Source organism: Caloenas nicobarica, chromosome 3 (genome assembly GCF_036013445.1).
Source record: "Caloenas nicobarica isolate bCalNic1 chromosome 3, bCalNic1.hap1, whole genome shotgun sequence".
Lineage (NCBI taxonomy): Eukaryota > Metazoa > Chordata > Aves > Columbiformes > Columbidae > Caloenas > Caloenas nicobarica.
This window is the reverse complement of record NC_088247.1, coordinates 415,165-434,214: the sequence shown is the minus strand read 5'-3', so window position 1 is coordinate 434,214 and position 19,050 is coordinate 415,165. Positions and strand designations below refer to the sequence as shown.

The following is a 19,050-nucleotide window of genomic DNA, read 5'->3' as shown; positions in this document are numbered from 1 at the left end:
GCACCCAGCACATGGTGTTCGACCTGGCCACATCGCTGTGAACCTGCGGCACCGTGTCCCTGTGCCATGTCCCTGTGCCAGCGGTGCTGCTCCAGAGCCGGGCACAGCCCCATGTCCACACTGCGCTGGGGACAGGGGGTCACCGGGGCCGTGGGGACCCAGCCTGGAGCAGGCGGTGACACTGCGGCCACCCTGGCCCCGTGGTGTGACAATGGCTGCCCTGGCCCTGGTCTGCAGTGACACCACGGCTTCCCCAGCCCAACGGTGATGTAACAGCCTCCTGGTGACATCACAGCTTGGCCCCAGCCCCGGATGACGTCACGGGCTGGCGCAGCAGCCGCGCGGGAACTGCCGTGCGGAGCGCGGGTTAAGCACAAACAGCTGCCGGCAGCTGGGCGGGGGGAGGGGCGGGGGGTTGGCTCTGCCCTGCGCCGGGGACACCAGCCGGAGCCGGGGGGGACAGTGCGGCCGGGGCCTCGTCCCAACGGTCCAGCGCTGTCCCCGCTGCGCGGGCATGCAGGGACGGCGCGGGGGCAGGACCCGGGGGGACTCGCTGCTGGGACCCCGCGCTGTGGCCCGTCCTGCACCGGCCCCGTACAGCCCGGTATGGCCCGGTACGGCCGAGCACGCCCGGTATATCCCAGCACAGCCCGCCCAGCCCCGCCGCCCCGCGCTCCCCATCCCGGCCCCATCCCCCGCCATAATCAGCTCCGCCGCCGCGGCTCCACCCGCCGGCCCCGCCCCGGCCTCGTACGGCGGCTGCCGGGGGTCAGGGCGTTCGGCCGTTCGCGGGGGCACCGGGGGGACACCGGGGCCGTTTCCCTGCCCAGGGGCTCGTGGTGCGCCAGGCCGTGACGTCACTGCCGGGCCGGGGCCAGGAGCTCTGACGTCACCGCGCGCGTGTGTACAGAGCGCGCCCTGCGGCGGGGCCCGGCAGCCGTGACGTCACGCCGTGGGCGGGACTCGGCCATGACGTCACCGCCGAGCCCGAGGCGGGTCTGACGTCACCCCGGGCGGGCCGCGCTCCCGAGGCCCCGCCCCTCCCGCCGTGCCCCGCGGCCGGAAGTCGCGCGCGGCGCAGGAGACGTGGCGGCGGCGGCGGGAGCGGAGCGCGTGAGCGCGGGGGGGCCGGAGCTGGGGGCGGCGGGGGGGCCGGAGCCGGGGCCGGGGAGGGGCGGGGGCCGGGGGGCCCGCGGCGGGGCGGCTCTGCCCGCCCGGGGCTGCGGGGGTCCTGCCCGGGGGGCCCGGGGCTGCGCCGGGTCCCGCTGGCAGCGCGTCCCCGCAGGATGGTGACGGACGTGCAGCTCGCCATCTTCGCCAACATGCTGGGCGTGTCGCTCTTCCTGCTCGTCGTGCTCTACCACTACGTGGCCGTCAACAACCCCAAGAAGCAGGAGTGAGGCCCGGGAGGGACCGCGGGGAGACACGGTGAGACCCGGGGAGACCCGCCCGGGAGCCCCAGCACCGGGGAGACCGGCCCGGGGGGCCAGCCCCAGCGCCAGCCCCGCTCACCCTCGTCCCTCCCGCAGGGCCATGGGGGACCGGGACCGGGACCGGGACCGTGGCGGAGCCGCCGCGGCGCTGCGCTGATGCAGGAGACGCCGCTTTTTCCAAACCAACTTTTAGCAGAAACACGATCATAACAGACAAAACCGTGTGATGTAAAAATCTCTCCCAGCCGCCCTGGCCCCTCCGCCGGGCCCGCGGGGAGGAGCGGGGCTGCCGGTGGGCGCTGCCCGGACGCGGCGCTGGGCGAGCGGTGGCTGTGGTGGTACCGGACCCGCTGGGGGCTGGGCTCTGCGCCGGTGCAGCTTTGGTCTGGGGGGTCCTGGCCCTGCCCACGCGGTGCGGACCACAGTGCGTGCTGAGCCGCGGGGCCGGTGAGCCGCGGGGCCAGGGGCTGCAGTCAGGCCTCAGCACAGAAGAAGAGCAGCTGCCGGTAGGAGCTGAGCGAGGAGGGGCCGGTGGCTGGGCCCGGCGGGGGCTGCGGTGGCGGAGAGCACGGTGGGGAGGGTCCGGGGTGCAGAGGTGGGAGCCCCCTCCCCAGCGCAGGGCGGGGGTCCCCCTGCCCGCACCGCAGCCCCCAGGCACCGCGAGGCCCCAGGCCCTGGCCCCCGCACAGGATGGGTTCCTCAGCGCTCGGTACCCCCACGGCAGGCGCCGGGGTCTCCTGGCAGAGTCCTGTGGGGACGGAGACCAGTGTCACCACCCACAGGGTGTGGGGCCGGGCTGGGTCCCCACAGCCCCTGTTGCAGCTCATTGGGGTCACCCAGCTGGTGCTGGGGGTGACAGACTCTGCTGTGCCGCGGTGAGCAGGGCTGTGACCCTGCTGAGGACGGTGGGCGGGGGCAGCCCCCAGGGCAGTGCCAGGGCTGTGCCGTACCTGTGGGGGGCTGCGTGGCGTGGGCCCCGTCCTGGCTGCGTGCCCCGGCCCCAGGGGCTGCGGTGCTGCTGGCGCAGAGGCTGGGCAGGCTCTGGCTGGGCACAGCCACCCTCTGCCGCACGGGGATCCTGCTGGGGCGCAGGGGGGGTCCCCCCAGGCTGCAGAGAACCAGGCAGCGCTCCTGAGCTGGGGGCTGCGCAGCCCCCCTCCAGGCCCCCTTTCCCAGGGGGCTTTGCAGGGGCTCCCACTGCCCCGGCTCGGGGCTGGCTGTGGGTGGCCTCACGCTGTGGCCAATGCCAGCACCTACCTGGGCTGCTCTGGCAGTTTCCTGGGCTCCAGCTTCTTCAGCAGCGCCTGCAGAGAGCAGACAAGTGGGGTCAGTGCCCAGGGGGGTGTTTGTCCCCACTCTTGCAGGACCTTGTGCCTGGGTGTCTGTGTGGCTCGGGAGACGTGTGCAGGGCAGAAGCTCCTGGCAGAGCCCCACAGCTGGGGGGGTCTCAGCCCCACAGCCGGGGGTGTCCAAGCCCTTTGGGAAGCCCCCACCAGCCAGGGTGGTCAGTGTGCAGTGCCCTGGACGGTGTGTCTGGCTCAGGAGGAGGGCCCAGCACCTCCCAGCACAGCCCTGGCCCAGCCCCACGTCCCCCAGGCCCGGCTGGCAGTGCTGTGGGGCAGCCCCCTCCCAGGGACCACCAGAACAGGGGCGCAGGGCCCTGCACCCCCCAGGCTCCCCTCCCCGCCAGTGCCCATGGTACCTGCGGCAGTGATGTGCCACGGGCAGCTGCTGGCTCTCCCGCGCCGCGCTGGGCCTGGCGTGGTCCATGGCTGCTCAGCGCCGCCCGGGTGGCTGGCAGGAACCCTGTGTGAGAAACGAGACAGAGCTCAGCCTGTGGAGGGACACACAGGGTGGGTGAGGAGGCTGTGAGCCGTGGCGAGGGCACCGGCTGCTGCCCTGGCCACACCGAGCTGCTGCGGTGTGGATCAGCACAGCCTGGCCAAGCCCCGAGCCAGTGCAGAGCCCTCGCCAAGCTGTGCTGTGCAGGCAGGGAGCCGACCGGCCACCGCAGGATGAGGCTTTGGCTGTGGCCAAGCTTTGTGCTGGCGCTCAGCCGTGGTGCCAGAGACGGGCAGGCACGGGCACGGCTGTAGCGGGTACAGGCAGGGCCGTGCCAGGGCAGCCGGGGCTCAGTCCCGGTTCACGCCCTGGCCCTGCTGGTGTGCTGGACTCTGACCAGCTGTGCTGGGGGGACAGAGCCAGGACTGCAGACCCACGGACCAAGCGACATCCCAGAGTACGTGACATGCCGCTCAGTGATAAGAGCTGGGCAGGAGGAGGAAGGGGACATTCACAGCGATGGTTTTTATTCCCCTAGCTGCTGCTGTCAGGCTGGAGCCCGGGTGTCCCGGCCATGGCCACACACCCGCCTGCAAGGGCAGCGCCGAGGGACCAGCTGAGCTGGCTCAGCTTTGCTCGCACAGCTTCAGCTTCCCTGTTAAATCATCTTTGCCTCATTCCTGGAGCTTTCCCACTTCTACCCTTGCCATTCTCTACCCTGTCCTGCTGGGCAGAGTGAGCGGCTGGGGGGCCTGAGCTGCACAGGGGCGAAACCATGACGGCAAAACCACGATGGTGTCCCCTGGGGAACAAACAACACGTAAAACGCCCGGGCCAGCCATGAGCGCTGGACCCCACAGCAGACATGACCCGCGAGCAGGAGCCGACTGCAGCAAAGTCTGTGCCGGGGCCAGTTTACAGATGCAGCTCTTGGGGCTGTGGCTTTAGGGGTGACAGCAGGTGGTACCAGCGAGTGACAACTCCTGCCCCTTCCCCATGGCACAGATCTTGGCAGTGGGAGGATGGGGCACAACTCTGAGAGAGTGTCCTCCTCCTGTGCCCCAAAGCCACTGCCTGGGGACAGCTGGTGGGACCGCCATGCCGTGGGGCTTTTACAGCAAAGCCGAGGGTCAAAGCATTCCCAGCCACATGTCCCTGTGCAGCTGTGGTGGCAGCCAGCGAGGGGACAGCACAGGCTGAGGATGATGCTGACCCATGCTGTGGGACAGGCTCTGCCCCTCTGGCCCCCACGGTCTGTTCCCCCAGTGCCCGACTGTCACCAGCAGCTGGGGATGGGGCCGGGGGCTGAGCGCACACGGCAGAAGGACCAGACGTTACAACGTGCCCATGAGAACATCAGCCTTTTATTTCCTCCCCACCACGTTCTCATGGCAGACGAGAAACAGTCACCACACAGCAAGAGAGCGAACACGGGGCGGGGGGCAAAGCAACACGGGAAACAGGCAGAGCAGGAGGAAGGAGCTGACAGCGGGATGCACAGTGACCCCTCCTGAGAGTGGCACTGGGACACAGTGCCTCAGCACAACCACAGCCTGATCTCCCCCAGTCACACCGGCAGCCCTGCCCCAAACACGGCCCCTCGCTCACACACCTCTGGTGCTGGGACCCCTGGGAGCGTGGCAGAGCCCATGGCACCGGGGCTCCTGGTGCAGCCCCGTGTCCTCAGCTGGGGCCTGTGGGACCAGCACGCAGCACCGGCAACCGGGGCTGCCCCCCACGGGCTGCAGCCCGCCCTGCCGGGCCGAGGGCACAGCCGGCGTCTGGCCCTGCTCTGGCAGCCCCTCCCCAGGCCATGGTGGTGGGGTGGGAAGCCAGGGCCTTTCTCCCAGCCATGGGGGTGGTTCGGCAGCTCCGACTGCCCACCGGACAGGACTCACTGTGCTGTCCAAGCCCCCAGTGACTAATTACGGCTCTACCCGCCTGCCTCACCATGACCAGAGCCCCGTGCTATGGCTGCCCGTGGCTCAGCCTGGGAAGGAAAAAGGCGCTTTGGTGTATCCCTGCTGGCCTTGGGAAGGCTTTGGGAGCAGCTGAGGCCGAGGGAGATCGAGCAGAGGTTTTCGGTGCTGGCTTCTCCAAAGCCCAATGGCCCCAGGCCCCAGCCCTGGCATGGGCAGAGTCCCAGAGCCCAGTGTGGGGGGGCGGTGGCAGCTCTGCCCTGCAGCGCTGTGGGCCGGGGGCTCCGCTGGGTCCCTCGGCTCCCGCAGCGGCTGGGCTGGAGCAGCCGCGGGTCTCACCGCGCAGTGTCTGTCCTGCCCCGGCCAGGGCTGCTCTGGATGGAGCAGGGAGCTGCGTGCGGCATCCAGGACCCTTCCGAGGAGACGGGGTGGCGGTTCACATGCACTTCTTCCACGTAAAACCACTTTTATTACATCAAAACATACCATTATGCTGGCACAGAGCTCTCCTCAGGGCTGCAGCTTTGTACAGCAGCTCGACAGGTACCGGATCAAGTGCACAAGCGGTCCCCAGCCCCGCTTACCTCTGCCTGGCGCCAGGGCTGTGTCACTGCCTTTCAGGGGGCTCTGGCTCGCGGCAGCCGGGCCCGAGGCCCTGCTGCAGCCAAAGGTGAAGCTGGGGGAGGCTCTGATCTGCGGCGAGTCCTGCTGGCTGCTGCCGCTCCCACTGGTGCCGTTGCTGAAGCTCCTCACGCGGGACAGGGCGTTGTCGGAGGCTGAGATGGGGAGGCTGCTGGAAGGTGACAAACGGGAGGCTCAGCGGCTCCACGGGAGGGGGCTCCCCTCTGCCAGCCCCTCTGCTCCCCCCGTCCTTCCCCACCAGCATCTGGCACCTGCAGAGACACCATCTCCCCAGAGCCCCGGACCTTTCCCCGGGGCTGGCAGCAGCTGGGGGCAGGGACATCACAGGGGCTGTCCCCTCGCTGTCCCTGCAGCCTCAGGCAGCAGCATCGTGTCAGAGTTCCCACTCCCACACCCCCAGACCCAAACCCGTCCCAGCCCAGCGCTGGACCTGGCTGGGGACTGAGGAGCAGAGGAGCCGCTGGTGCTCTCTGCAGGCAGAGAATCGCTTCCCAGTTACCAGGGCAGGGGAATCCCAAAGAACCTCACCCTGCGTGGCTGCATCCCCTCCTGCCTGCTGATAGCTGGGGCTGGGGGTGCCCCTGCAATTCACAAACCAAACTGCAGGGATGGGCAGGGGCCCCAGCAGGGCGGGAAAGTGAATGAATAAACCTGGGCTTTTTTAGCTGCAGGTAACTCACTCGGAGTACATTTATCATCTCTAATTTGCATTACCCTGCAGCTCCTGACCGCTCAACCCAGCAAGCCCTTACGTGGAGCTCCGGGGAGGGGTCCTGGCACCTGCTCTCCTCCGCGGGCCCCCGCCTGCGCCCCTCGTGCTGCGCACGTGCTTCAGCATCCAGGCCCGCAGGTTGCTGAGGCTGCTGTGCTCTGACAGGACGATGCGTGGCCAGGGGTTGGACTCGGCCATGTCCAGCGCCGCCACGGCCAGGGCTCTGCCGACCTGCCAGGGCAAGAGGCGGCCGGTGAGAATGGCCTCAAGAAAGAGCAGCAGCTCTCTGGGACTGCAGGCAGGAAAACAAACAAAGAAAACCCACCCCCAAATCCCAGACAACCCCCAGAGTTCATTTCATCCACATTCCCTTCCAAAACTGCACCGTAGACCGGCGCAGGAGTTTTCATGGGGACAGCAAGTGCAAAGCAGGAGAGAAGGTGAGAGGTTCTTCCTGTGGCCTTGGGGCAGGGCTGTGCCACCCGTTCGCCCGCTGCCGGGCCCCGTACCTGCTCGAACAGCTCCACGGTGTACTTGGAGGGGAAGGAGGGTGGGGGTGGCGGGCTGGCGCGCCCGTTGTCATGGCAGGCCACTGGGATGCTGTTCACCGAGCGCCCCGTGTTGTAGTTGCACTCCAGAGTGTAGCTGCGGGGCAGAGGGAAGGCCGGGTTACCCCACAGACCCACACCTGCCCCACACAGCAGCACGACCGCTGCGATGACACGGTGTGAGCAGAGCTCAACCCCAGGAGCCACCAGCATCCCCTGGCCCAGGAGGGGTCTGGAGAGAAGAATGGCTCCTGCCTGGGAGCAACCTGCTTCATGTGCGCTGCTGCTTCCCATCTGCTGAGGCAGCAAGAAAGGGGCAAAAAGCAGCAGCTGGCTGTCAGGTATAAGCCAGAGGCGTGGTGAGGGCAGGAGAGGGGCCTGTGGCACAGGACACAAGGGACCAGACTCGGGGCTCACGGCCCAGAAACCACCCGTGTCCTGGGCTGCGTCCCCAGCCCCGTGAGCAGCAGGTGTGGGGGGATCCTGCCCTTCTGCTCTGCTCTGCTGAGACCCCCCTGCAGTGCTGGGCCAGCTCTGGGGCCTCAGCACAGGACACACATGGACCTGCTGGAGAGGGGCCAGAGGAGCCCCAGAAATGACCTGAGGCTGGACCAGCTCTGCTGGGAGGACAGGCTGAGAGAGCTGGGGGGTTCAGCTGGAGAAGAGAAGCTCCAGGGAGACATTAGTGTGGCCTTCAATGATTAAAGCGGGCTTGTTAGAAAGATGGAGAGAGACTTTTTAGTAGGGCCTGTTGCGATAGGACAAGGGGTGATGGTTTTAAACTAAAGGAGGGAGATTCAGGCCAGACATGAAGAAATTGTTTTGCTGAGGGTAGTGAGAGCCTGGCCCAGGTTGGCCAGAGAGGTGGTGGCTGAACCATCCCTGGAGACATCCCAGGCCAGGCTGGACGGGGCTCTGAGCAACCTGAGCTGGTGCAGATGTCCCTGCCCATGGCAGGGGGAGCACTGGGGGAGCGGAGAAGGTCCTTCAACACAAACCATCCTGTGATCCTATGAAGTCAATGCCAAAGGAAGGACCGGCCACAGCAGCAGCAGCAGCGATCGCCCAGCATGGAGCTTCCAAAGCGCCAAAGTACCCACTTCTTATCTTAAATCCCCAGTCAAGGAACCCACAGCTGCCAGGGACACCCCAACTGCTTTTGGGGGTGAAATGGCTACCAAAACATGTTCTCTGGTTATCCCACAAGGGCCTGCAGTCACCCCAGGGAGCTCACGCTCAGGACAGGGCAAGAGATTTGCACAAGGGACAGGAGAATGGACGGAGGAAAAGGTGGGAAAAAAACCAAAGGGCTGTTAAGATCCACAATGAACACACGCCCATGGCGCCTGGTGACACCGTGCATCTCACTGCACAATGCAATGGGTGACAGAAATTCACCTCTGCCCAACGGTGCTGAGAAAAAAAAATCTCAACAGAAACATCCATTAAATGCTTATTGGGAATAACTTCCCAATAGAGGTGTTGGGTGCTGGACAGGCCAGCCAGTGGTGCAACACAGCTGGATCCCAGGCAGGAGGAACCTGATGGCTGGGGATGTGGTAACGAACGGCAGCCTGGTCTGTAGGGACCAGTAAACAGCGGAGCTCGAGATCCCGAGGGGAGGAGAGCGCGGGACACGGCGCCTGCACCCCAGAAGAGCTGATTTCAGCTATGTCAGGGCACCAGGAAGCAGGATCCCACTGGAGGCAGCTCTGAAGGACACAGGAGCTTAGGAGAGGTGGCAGGTTTTGGGGGTAGAATCTCCCGATTGCAGGAATGACCCTTCTCAGTACTTGGGGAGATGGACAGAAGTGGCAGGAGAGCAGCTGGTGGCAGAGGACTTGTGTTGAGCTCCCCTGAAGAAAGCCGTGGGTGGGGGGAGGATCGCTCTGGCTGGAGCTGGGGCTCCAGGAGGAAAACATCAGAAGTGGAGGATAATCAAGCTGGGGATCTCCTGAGAAACACGAACCCTGTGAGCCCCACACCCGTGGGGCAGCACCCAAGGGTGCTAAGGTCCTTGTGGGGCCCCCCTTGGTCATCTCCGGAAGGTGACGGGGAGTGGAGGGTCCCTGATGGGTGAAGAAAGGCAAGTGTTGCATCTATTGTTAAAAAAGACCATCCAGGACTGAGAGGCCAGTCAGCCTCACCTTGGTCCCCGTGAAATCACCACACGAGCCCTCCCGGAGCACGTGTCCAGGGTGGGAAGGAGAGGTGGTGATGGGAGCTGCCAGCCAGGATCGCATCCATCTGCCCCACTGCTCAGGGTCAATTATAAAAATAGAGCTGCTGGAGAGTGTCCAGAGGAGGCCATGAAGTTGGTGCGAGGTTTGGAGGGTAAGCTGGATGAGGAGCAGCTGAAGTCCCTGGGTTTGTTCAGCCTGGAGAAGAGGAGACTGAGGGCAGAGCTCATGGCCCTGCAGCTTCAGCAGGGGAGCAGGAGGGGCAGGGCTGAGCTCTTCTCTCTGTGACAGTGACAGAACCCAGGGAATGGGACTGGCAGGAAGATGTGCCAGGGAGGGTCAGTTGGACATGAGGAAAAGGTTCTTCACCCAGAGGTGCTGGACACTGGAACAGGCTCCCCAGGGAGGTGTCACGGCCCCAACCTGACAGTGTTCAAGAAGAGACTGGACAACGTCCTCAGACACACGGTGTGAGCTGTGGGGTGTCCTGTGCAGGAACAGGAGTTGGACTCCATGATCCTGGTGGGTCACTTCCCACTCAGGACATTCTAATTCGCTCACTAACACAGCAGAAAACCGTCGAGGCTCCTGCACCGTCCCCAGAGCACCCTGACCGCAGCAGAACTCTCACCACACTCAGGTTGTCACTGCCAGATTAGCCACGGGCTGTTCCCTGCCAGCCAGGGCAAATGGCCACAGAGCGAGCTGCACCAGCAGCCCCAGCCTAAACCCATGTCTGCTACCAGAGGGGTGGCAGTGGCTGCACCACCGCGCTGCTGGGTGCAGGGGAGCAGCACAGTGCACGGGGAGTGCTGAGGCACTGGGGGAAACAAGGAGCCGAGGGAGCCACCGTCCCTGCCGGCAGCCTGGTCCTGCACCGGCACTGACCCTGCGCCCGCAGAGCGGCTCGTCCCTGGGGCGGGGGGTTCTGGGGACACCTGGTGCTGCTTCCACGTTTCCCCAACCCACGGATTCTTGGGAAACACAGCATCACACACTTCTCGTCCTCTCCCCTCGGCATCTGGGACTGGTCACCGCAGCCAAACAGGGTCAGACAGGCCGCTGGGCTGGTGGGTTCAGCCAGTCTTATGTTCCCAGCAACCACAACAGAAACAAGCCAAAAATATCCCATTTGTTGTTGGATACAGGCCCGTGGCTGCTACAGATGACACAAATATCCGCAGTTCACAGAACCACAGACTGGTTGTGGCTGGAACCCTGCACAGCAACCTCGCATGCGAGGCCTGGGCAAGCTGAGCCCATTACTGCTAAATGGGTTTTAATTACAGCTCAATATAAACATCTGGGAAAGAGAATTCCTCCTGGAACACCATGCACAAGCAGCTCTGCAGCAGCGAGGACAAGGAGCCAGACTGGCTGCAGGAGGGACGCGAGGGACAGGAGGCCCACGAGGAGCGGGGCCTGTGGCTCAGGAACGCGGCAGCACCCGGCACGGCTGGTCCCAGCCCCACCTGCACCGAGTGCCAAACACTCTTCCTGGCCTGTCCCAAACCCCTGGGCAGCCGAGCAGGTCACAACTACCCCACAGAAGTGGCTCCAGCTTCCCCTAATGTCCTGCGTCCCTTCCAGGCTGGAGGGGAGGGGGCAGCCTGTGGGCAGGGGGGTCACCTACCTGTGGATGATCCCCAGGGCTTTGAAGATGGCCACGCGCCCGCTGCCCTCCTTTGACTGCCCGTCCCGCTTGTCTTTGGCGTACATGTTCTTCTCTGAGAAGTTACAGCCCATGAAGTCAAAGTAGGGCGAGTTCAGGGAGATGAGTTTGGGGAACAGCATGTTCTCCACCTGCGAGGCACAGAGGAACATGGTGAACATGAGTTGAGAGAAGGGAATAGAACTGGGGAAGGGGCTGGAGCACAAGTGTGATGGGAGCGGCTGAGGGAGCTGGGGGGTTCAGCCTGGAGAACAGGAGCTGAGGGGAGACCTTCTGATCTCTGAACTGCCTGAAAGCAGCTTGGAGCCAGGGGGGGTCGGGCTCTGCTCCCCAGGAGCAAGCGCCAGGACCAGAGGAAACGGCCTCAAGTTGCGCCAGGGGAGGTTGAGGTTGGATCTGGGGAACAATTTCTTCCCCAAAGGGCTGTGGGACACTGGAACAGGCTGCCCAGGGCAGTGCTGGAGTCACCATCCCTGGAGGGGTTGGACAGATGGAGAGGAGGTTCTCAGGGACATGGGGCAGTGCCGGGGGTGGATTATGGTTGCACTCCATGATCTTGAGGACATTTTCAAACCCAAACGATTCTGTGATTCTCTGACTTTGGGCTGTTTGTTCTGCTCCAGTACCAGCAGCGCTGAGCTCTGGGACATACTGGGGTGTTGGCTGGGCCCACCCTGCCCAATTCCACGTCTCAGACGCTCCAGCCCTGCCCGGGGGGTCGCTGCCCAGCCCTGCCTGTCCCTGCCCATGGCCAGCAAGGAGAGGCAGCAGCCCGGCGCTCCCAGCAGTCGGCTCGCTGAGGGGAGGGGGCCCAGTGGCATGGCCACCCCCTCCCCTGCGGGAGAAGGGGCAGCTCTCGTGGGAAAGCTGAGACCTGCGGCTACTGCCCTGCTCACAGGAAGGGGAGAGGGGGAGAAGGGGGGGAGAAGGGGGGGAGAAGGGGGGGAGAAGGGGGGGAGAAGGGGGGGAGAAGGGGGGGAGAAGGGGGGGAGAAGGGGGGGAGAAGGGGGGGAGAAGGGGGGGAGAAGGGGGGGAGAAGGGGGGGAGAAGGGGGGGAGAAGGGGGGGAGAAGGGGGGGAGAAGGGGGGGAGAAGGGGGGGAGAAGGGGGGGAGAAGGGGGGGAGAGAGTAAACCACACTGAGCGCTGACAGCAGGGGAGCCAGTCCAGTGATCCCTCCTTGAGCACCGCCCTGTCCTCACAGAGACCTCCACCCGTCTCCCAGCAGCAGGAGGGTCCCTGCCTGCTCCAGTGCCCCATACCCCCACTCTGCCCTCACCTGGTCGTTCTCGTTGCTGAAGCTGTTGCCGTACATGAAGCAGCCGCGTTTGGAGGCGTGCCCGTGCAGATCCACGTAGTAGGCCAGCCCGCTGTCCCGGGGGGGGATGGTTTCGGGGAGAGGTGCTGCTGGAGGCTCCCCGGCCTCCTCCTCACAGTGCTTGGTGGTGCGGCTCGCCGGGAGGATCCAGGGAGCCGGGTCCTCGCCCGGCGCGGTGGCAGGCGCTGCCGAGAGCCGGGCTTCCTGAGGAGGGCTGAGGCGCATGCTGGCGTGCCAGGCACCGCCAGAGTTGCGGAGGTTATTGGCTTTCTCGAGCTCCGACAGCTCTGAGGACAAGATGCTGCTGCGGATGGAATGGTTAGAAGATTTTGTGCTTAGCAAGGTGGTGCTGAGTGGGGAGACGTAGGTCCTCCAGTCGGGAGAGCCTGGCAGGACGCGGCTGTGGACATGGTGGTAGAGCAGCACGGCTTTGGCGCCGTACACAGCAGGGTGTAGCTCAGCATCAGGGTTCAGGTACTGCCGGTTCAGGTTCACTCCTCGGGAGTCGGTTCTGCGGAGAGAGCAGAGGGGACGTGAGGTCCTTGGCACAGCACCGTCTGTTCGGCAAAGGCAGAGCCGACCTCACTCGGCACGGCTGAGGCTCTGAACAGGCACAACCGGCCAAACCACCCCCAGGGCAGAGACTCTGTGCTGCAGAATAGGTTTAATCAAACTAACTGCTTAATTATATTCTATTCTTGTAGCTGTGTTCTTCTGTTTGAATAACCTCTTTTAGCAGAGTAGCCAAACTCAGATGAGTGGCCGGGCTCACTGGAACTCCAGGCCATCTCGTGAACCTGTCATGACCTGGGTGTTTGGTGACGGGGCCCTGAAGACCAGACCAGGAGCCAGAGAGGAAACTCTGTCAGCAGAGGCTGCAAACCATCAAGGTAAGAACAGCCAAAAAGCTGCCTGGAGGATGGAGAAAGAGAATCCAATAAGAAATAAAGGAGCCCCAGATCCAGAATTACCACCAGACCAAAAAGCGTGTGGACGGCACATGATGGGCAGTCGGAGAGTGGGTGCAGAGATTGTGAGGGTTGAAAAACCCAAACCTCTTTTGTTTTGGGGTCCCTCCCCTTGAGAGGCACCCAGTCTGGACTGTGGCTTTGCTGCACCTTTCTGTTTATTTTTCATTTCATCTTTTGATTAAACTTCTTTTTTAAACACAGACACGTGAGACTTTGCTGTGGGAAACCTGGAGTTGAGAGCATTTCTTTAACACTCTGCCCCAGCACAGCTGAGACCCTCTTGTGCTGTGACACACCTCAGCGAGCAGCGCCCAATCGACCTCACCATCCTGAGGCCACCTGGCTCCCACACACTGGGAAGAGTGAGGATGGGACAGGACAGTGTCCCGGAGGCACAGGGCAGCACTGCCCACCCCAGCTGGAAAGCCCTGGCCTAGGAGGTGACCTGTGCAGGCATCAGCAGCCCCAAGCATCCCCCAGAGACCCTGCAGCCCATGGGCCTTGGCTCCTTCTGCTGACACGGGATCTCAGGACCTTTCTTCCCAGCTGCCACGAAATGTACATCAGCTCCAAACTGGGAGAGACCAGCCCGGCTCAGCCCCCGGCAAAGCTGCAGCCGTGCACACTCACCGGTAGTGGCCCCGCACCACCCCGTCGGGGTTCAGCATGGGAACAAGCTTGAAGACGAACATCCGCCGCAGCATCTGGGCACGGGGGTCCTCCTCCCGCAGGATGAAGTCCAGGAAGCCGTTGAAGACGAAGCTGGAGGGTGTTTCTCCCGGGTGTACTCTGCTGCTCAGGAAAAACACCTGGGGGCAAACAGATGGGGATGATGGGCAGGTTCCTGCCTGCCCGGCAATGCTGTGATGGCTCAGCCAAGGGAAAAATGCTCCCTGAGGCTCCCACCCTGCACCACAGCCAGGCACCACGCTGCCCGGAGGAGCACACAACCAGACACCGGGTGTGGTAGCACGGCAGGTTTTGGTGGTTTCTTTGCCCAGTGCCTCTGCCAGGTCCTGCGTGGAACAGGGTTGGTTGTCCCTGCCTGAGACCGCAGGGACAGTGGCCCCACAGCAGCCACCACGAGAAACCAGAGCGTGGGTGCCGAGAGGCAGAGCCAGAGTCACGTCCCTGGAAACAGCCCCACATGATCCACAGTGCGGGGACCAGCCTGGCCACAGAGGTGACATAAAGCGTGTCCCGGAGAGCTTAGTGGGAGCTTCACAGCAAGAGACACGCGTGCAGCCTCCCGGCTGCCCGTCCCCACTCTGCACAGCCGCAGAGGAAGCTCGCTGCCCATTCCCACCCCAGCAGGCAGGGCCGCCTATGGCAGCAGGGACTGACAGCTCAAACACAGCACTGCCCTCAGCTTCTTCACAGCTTCATGGGCCAACAGCGATAAAAGGACAGAACAAAACCCTTAGGAGATGACACTAACCTTTGGCCTGAGGAACATCGGTGTGGTGCCACCAGAGGGCACATCACAGTGCACCGGGGCTCCTGGCAGGACTGGCTCCCTCGCCTCAGCATGGGGTCTCTAACTCTCTGCTCCCAAACTTCAGGATGTGACACCTCTTGAGTCCCAGACGCGAGGGTGGCAGCAAGGCCCCAACACGCAGCTGGTCGCACAGCCTGCTGGCTGCGCTCCCCACCCCCACCACGGAGCTCACCCTCTTCCCCGCGAAGCGGCGTGGCCGGGGGGTGCTGGTGTCAGGGAAGAGCTTGTCCAGGCGCGGCTCCCGCTTCTCCAGCATGCCGTGGCACGAGGTGATGGTCAGCAGGTCCACGCGCAGCTTGTCCAGCGAGTGGCACAGCAGCTCCCGGTGGTAGTAGACGGAGTCGAGGGGGCTGCAGGGTGAGGAGAGGCTCAGCCAGGCTGCCCCGCTCAGCTGCAGCACGTGGGCAGAGCCGCGCAGGGAGCGGTTCGGCTCAGGCACCACCGGCCCAGCCGAGTGTGCTGCCAAGCCGGGGACTGAGGGACAGGGCGCTGCACTCCTGCGGCAGCGGCTGGAGCTGCCCCGAGGGGCAAATGGGGTCCTGTCAGGGCTGGGGACACCCTCCACCCCCGCAGCCCTCAGCTCAGCCTCCAGCCACTCACCTGGGACCACATCCTGCTCTCTCTGCTGCCCAGCCTGACCAGAACCCCAAGCCCTCCCCGATGCCTGCAGCTGAGCTTCTGGGTGAGCAGGGGAGGCAGCACCCAGTGGGTCCTTGGGGGTTTGATCATCACACAGAGGGGTGCACAGCCCCCCTGCGCAGTGCAGAGACCCCCTCAGCCCTGCTGACAGCCCTCCAGCACCCAGGGAGCTGGGGTTCAGTCAGAGATCCCCATGTCCTGCTGACAGCCCCCCAGCACCCAGGGAGTCGGGATTCAGTCAGAGATCCCCTGGTCCTGCTGACAGGCAGGCTCTCACCAACTGCCAGGCTTGGAAATTCCTGTAGTTCTCCATCATGTGACAATTTAAGAACAAACTCCTTCCAATAAACCACCGCTTGCCCCTTGTCTAAGAAAACGTGTTTGTGATCCTGGCTGCACGGCACAGGAGGTCTCTGGGGCAGGAGGGGCTGCGGGACCGAGTTACCTGCAGGAACACCCTGTCCTCCTCTTCCCCTCAGCCAGGTATTAAGTTCCCCTCTGACTTCAGAGAAGAAATTCTTGAGATCACAGGAACCTCCCAGCATGACCCACAAAGAGCCCAGCACTACAGCTGGCTCTTGGCAGCAAGATGTCCCAACCTTCCTGCAGGCAGGAGGGGGAAGCAACTGAGGCGCTGGCCTCTGAGAACCCCCCTGCTAAACCGAGGGCTGCAGCTCCGCTCCAGCCCCTTCTCAGCCTCTTCCACCTGACAGGAACCTGCCCTGGGGAATCTGGAGGGACCAGCCTCTGGGAGGCCCTCAGAAGCGCGAGCTCGGGGGCAGCTGCTGCAGCAGCTCGTGCAGAACTGGGATCCAGAGGAACAAGAGCCAGGCAGGACCGGGGGGATACCCCACAGGGGGAGCGGGGTGCACACCTGCTGGGAGACATGTGCTGGCACTCCTGGAAGCGGCTGTCCAGCTGCGCCAGCATCTCCTGGCACTCGGTGTAGGAGAAGGGGTAGCAGAAGGCAAAGTAGGTGGTGGCCCCGCGGTGCTCCAGGAAGCGGTGCACGAAGGACAGCACGAACTGCGTCTCCACCATCTGACAGACACAAAGCGGAGGCTGAGCGGACGAGGCCACACAGAGCCACCTTCCTGGCACAGCCCAGCGGCCACAGCCACCGTGAACCCCCGCAGTTCTGCTCCAGCACTGTTGTGCCGGTTCTCTCGTGTGTCAGGTGCCGGCAGCCGCTCGCCCTCCTCTAACCGTGCAGGAACTGGAGCTGCGCTCCCAGCAGACTCCAGCCCACTTTGCTCACATCTCCAAAACATCAGGCTGTGTCACACAAAGCCCTGGGTTCCCTGCTTGCTGCCACACAGCACTCGGGTCCTCGCAAGGATGCTGGAGCCTCGCTGTGTGCCTAGCTCTAGGCAGAGCTCTCCGGAAACCCAGGGGATTCCTTCTGGCCCTCGTGCTCACCTGCCAGTGCCCAAAGACTGAACAATAACACTGTATTTTAATGCTTTGCAAAGCTAATGAGTGCTGCAAAGCTCAGTTGTACATCGTGCATTTCCCTGGTGCTGGCGTGGGTCAAATCGAGCATCTTCTTGTCCCAAGCCAGGGGACAGGAGCTTCCCTCTGGTCCCTGTTCCACAGGGCAGAGCCGGGGGACATGCTCGGGGGTCACTGCCCCCTTGCAGCAGCGTGCACAGAGCAAGGAAAACCCAGAGCACCTGCAGTGACGCTGCCTCAGGCAGCTCCCGCAGACCAAAACCAGAAAGCACCAGGACCCAAACCCACCTGTTTAAGGCCCAAACAGCTTTAACTGTTTGTGCTGAGAGAGTCAACCCGCTGCTGCGGCTGCTCAGGCTGCATCAGTTCCAGGGCTCTCACCCCACACCGCTCCCCTCGCAGGGGCATTAGCACCCTGACGCTGCACAGCTCACTGCAAGGAGCTGGTTATCGGCCACTTCAACAACGGATGAACGGGAAAGGAAGCCACAGGTGTGCTGCGAGAGCGGCTCTGCTGTTCCCCTGTCACACAACAGGGACATCACCCAGGGAGAGCTGGTGCCCACCCCGAGCCGGTCAGCAGAAAAGAGCTGTTGGGTCCTTCTCTCCCGAGTGCTGGGCCCAGGGAAGGGGCTTTATCACTCACCTCCCACCCTCTCCCTTGGGGCTGCGGAAGTACGAACCAGCCACTCACCCACCCTGCCGTGCCACGGAGAGCTAGAGATCACCTGGAGCAGCAAGCAAGGGGTGTGAGCGTCCCCAGAGCTGCCCCCACCCTGACCACAGGGCTCCCCCCCTGCCTGCTGCCCCCCTTCAGCCGAGCCCCCGGCCCCACGCCCGTACCTCGAAGCTGGGCCGCTCGCGGATGCGCTCCCAGCGGGGCCGCGCGGGCAGGGTGCGCACGAAGGGGGACATGCCCTGGGAGTACAGCCGGCTCTGCTTGTTCATGTTCAGGATGTGCAGCTTGATCAGCTTTCCGGGAGCTCCCCCCTGCACGCTGAAGTAGAACCAGGACCTGGGGGACAGGACATGAGCCCCAGCTGAGCCCCGAGCCCGGCAGTGCCCTGCCCGGGCCCCCGCGGGCAGCCGGGCGGGTCCGGGGCACAGAGCCCCCGGGCGGCCCCTCCCACGGCGGCTGCCCCTGTCAATGCCCCCCGCTCCCCCCAGCCCCTTCCCCGGGGGAGCCCCGGCCCCGCCAGCCGCCCTTCCCGGCCCCCCCGCCCCGTTACCTGTTGCCGTTCTCATACTCGGTCTGGGCGCAGTCGGGCCGCGTCCACACGTTGAACTCGTAGTCGGCGGCGGGGAGGGCGGCGCCCCAGGCCGCGGGGCCGCCCCCCGCCCCGGGCGGCCCCACCTGCTCGACGTGCGCCAGGTTGCCCGAGTCGAAGCGGGAGCTGAAGAGCAGCCCCCCGCAGCGGATCTCCATGGCTGCCGGGCCGCCGCCGCCCGCTCATGGCCCCGCCGCGCTCCGCTCCGCCGCCCGGCCCGGCCCGCCGTGCCGCCTGGCAACAGCAACGCGCCCGCCCATTGGCCCGCCGCTCCCTAGCAACGCGCCCGCCCATTGGACGGCGCCTGGGCAACGGGCTGCCGCGCCGCGCGGGCCCCGCCCACCCCGGGACTGCCCCCCGCTGGCCACGCCCCTGGAAGCGGGAGTGCGCGCGGACACGGCCCGGGCACGCGCACCTGCACACGCGTGTGCGCGGACGGACACACGCGTGCACGGACACGTGTTCACATGCACACGGGGACATACACCCGCGCGTACCCACGCCTGTGTGCACGTGCATGTGCACACGGCTCTAACACTCGTACATACACATGCACGTGAACACGTGCACACAGGTGTGCATGTGCATGCACGTATCTACACACACACGTTCATATGCACATAACACACGTATATGCAGACATATACGCACAACTGTACACCCCTATATCTACACACATACACATGTGCACACACTTGTGTGCCTGCACATAAGAACACGGATATACACAGCCATGGACACACACGTGCACATACACACACCTGCATTTACACACAAATGCCCGCACACTTATGGGCATGCCTGTACATAACACATGCACACATCTATATACACACATGTGCATAAAACCATGTGTATGCACATGCACGTGCATATGTGTGCACACATCTACATACACACACGTGCACAGTTGTACACACCTGTATATAAGCACATGCATATGCACACTCGTACACCAAGAATACAAACATGACACACGTATGCACACACATGCACACATCCCCACACAAATACACAC

At 64.1% G+C, this 19,050-nt stretch overlaps 2 protein-coding genes across 4 annotated transcripts; one reads left to right on the top strand and one right to left on the bottom strand.

Annotated features, from left to right (window-relative positions):
- The first annotated feature begins 1,034 nt into the window (after positions 1–1,034).
- Positions 1,035–1,652, top strand: OST4 (oligosaccharyltransferase complex subunit 4, non-catalytic). Its single transcript, XM_065631867.1, has 3 exons — positions 1,035–1,113; positions 1,286–1,428; positions 1,530–1,652. The coding sequence occupies exon 2, from the start codon at positions 1,287–1,289 to the stop codon at positions 1,398–1,400; it is 114 nt and encodes a 37-aa protein (XP_065487939.1). The 5' UTR covers positions 1,035–1,113; position 1,286; the 3' UTR covers positions 1,401–1,428; positions 1,530–1,652.
- A 22-nt stretch (positions 1,653–1,674) lies between these two features.
- AGBL5 (AGBL carboxypeptidase 5) lies at positions 1,675–18,275 on the bottom strand. Of its 3 annotated transcripts, XM_065631856.1 has the most exons (14): positions 17,994–18,275; positions 17,608–17,779; positions 16,187–16,353; positions 14,846–15,023; positions 13,806–13,984; positions 12,166–12,715; positions 10,850–11,019; positions 6,998–7,133; positions 6,529–6,719; positions 5,719–5,927; positions 3,136–3,239; positions 2,691–2,737; positions 2,384–2,541; positions 1,675–2,181 (listed from the first exon to the last, which is right to left on the bottom strand). In XM_065631856.1, the coding sequence occupies exons 1-14, from the start codon at positions 18,188–18,190 to the stop codon at positions 1,907–1,909; spliced, it is 2,733 nt and encodes a 910-aa protein (XP_065487928.1). In that variant the 5' UTR covers positions 18,191–18,275; the 3' UTR covers positions 1,675–1,906. The 3 variants fall into 3 exon arrangements, with proteins under 3 accessions (XP_065487928.1, XP_065487929.1, XP_065487930.1); XM_065631857.1 differs by lacking the exon at positions 2,384–2,541 and having other exon boundaries at positions 2,049–2,181; XM_065631858.1 differs by lacking the exons at positions 1,675–2,181; positions 2,384–2,541; positions 2,691–2,737; positions 3,136–3,239 and adding an exon at positions 4,604–5,546.
- Between the last annotated feature and the right edge of the window lie 775 nt (positions 18,276–19,050).

Excerpts from the sequence above, each read along its gene's own strand:
- OST4 (XM_065631867.1), top strand. The coding sequence starts at position 1,287 with ATGGTGACGGACGTGCAGCTCGCCATCTTCGCCAACATGCTGGGCGTG.
- AGBL5 (XM_065631856.1), bottom strand. The coding sequence starts at position 18,190 with ATGGAGATCCGCTGCGGGGGGCTGCTCTTCAGCTCCCGCTTCGACTCG. Across the intron at positions 13,985-14,845 it reads GCCGCTTCGCGGGGAAGAGG|GTGTTTTTCCTGAGCAGCAG; the intron begins GTGAGCTCCGTG and ends GTTTGCCCCCAG. Across the intron at positions 11,020-12,165 it reads TCAGCAACGAGAACGACCAG|GTGGAGAACATGCTGTTCCC; the intron begins GTGAGGGCAGAG and ends TGTGCCTCGCAG.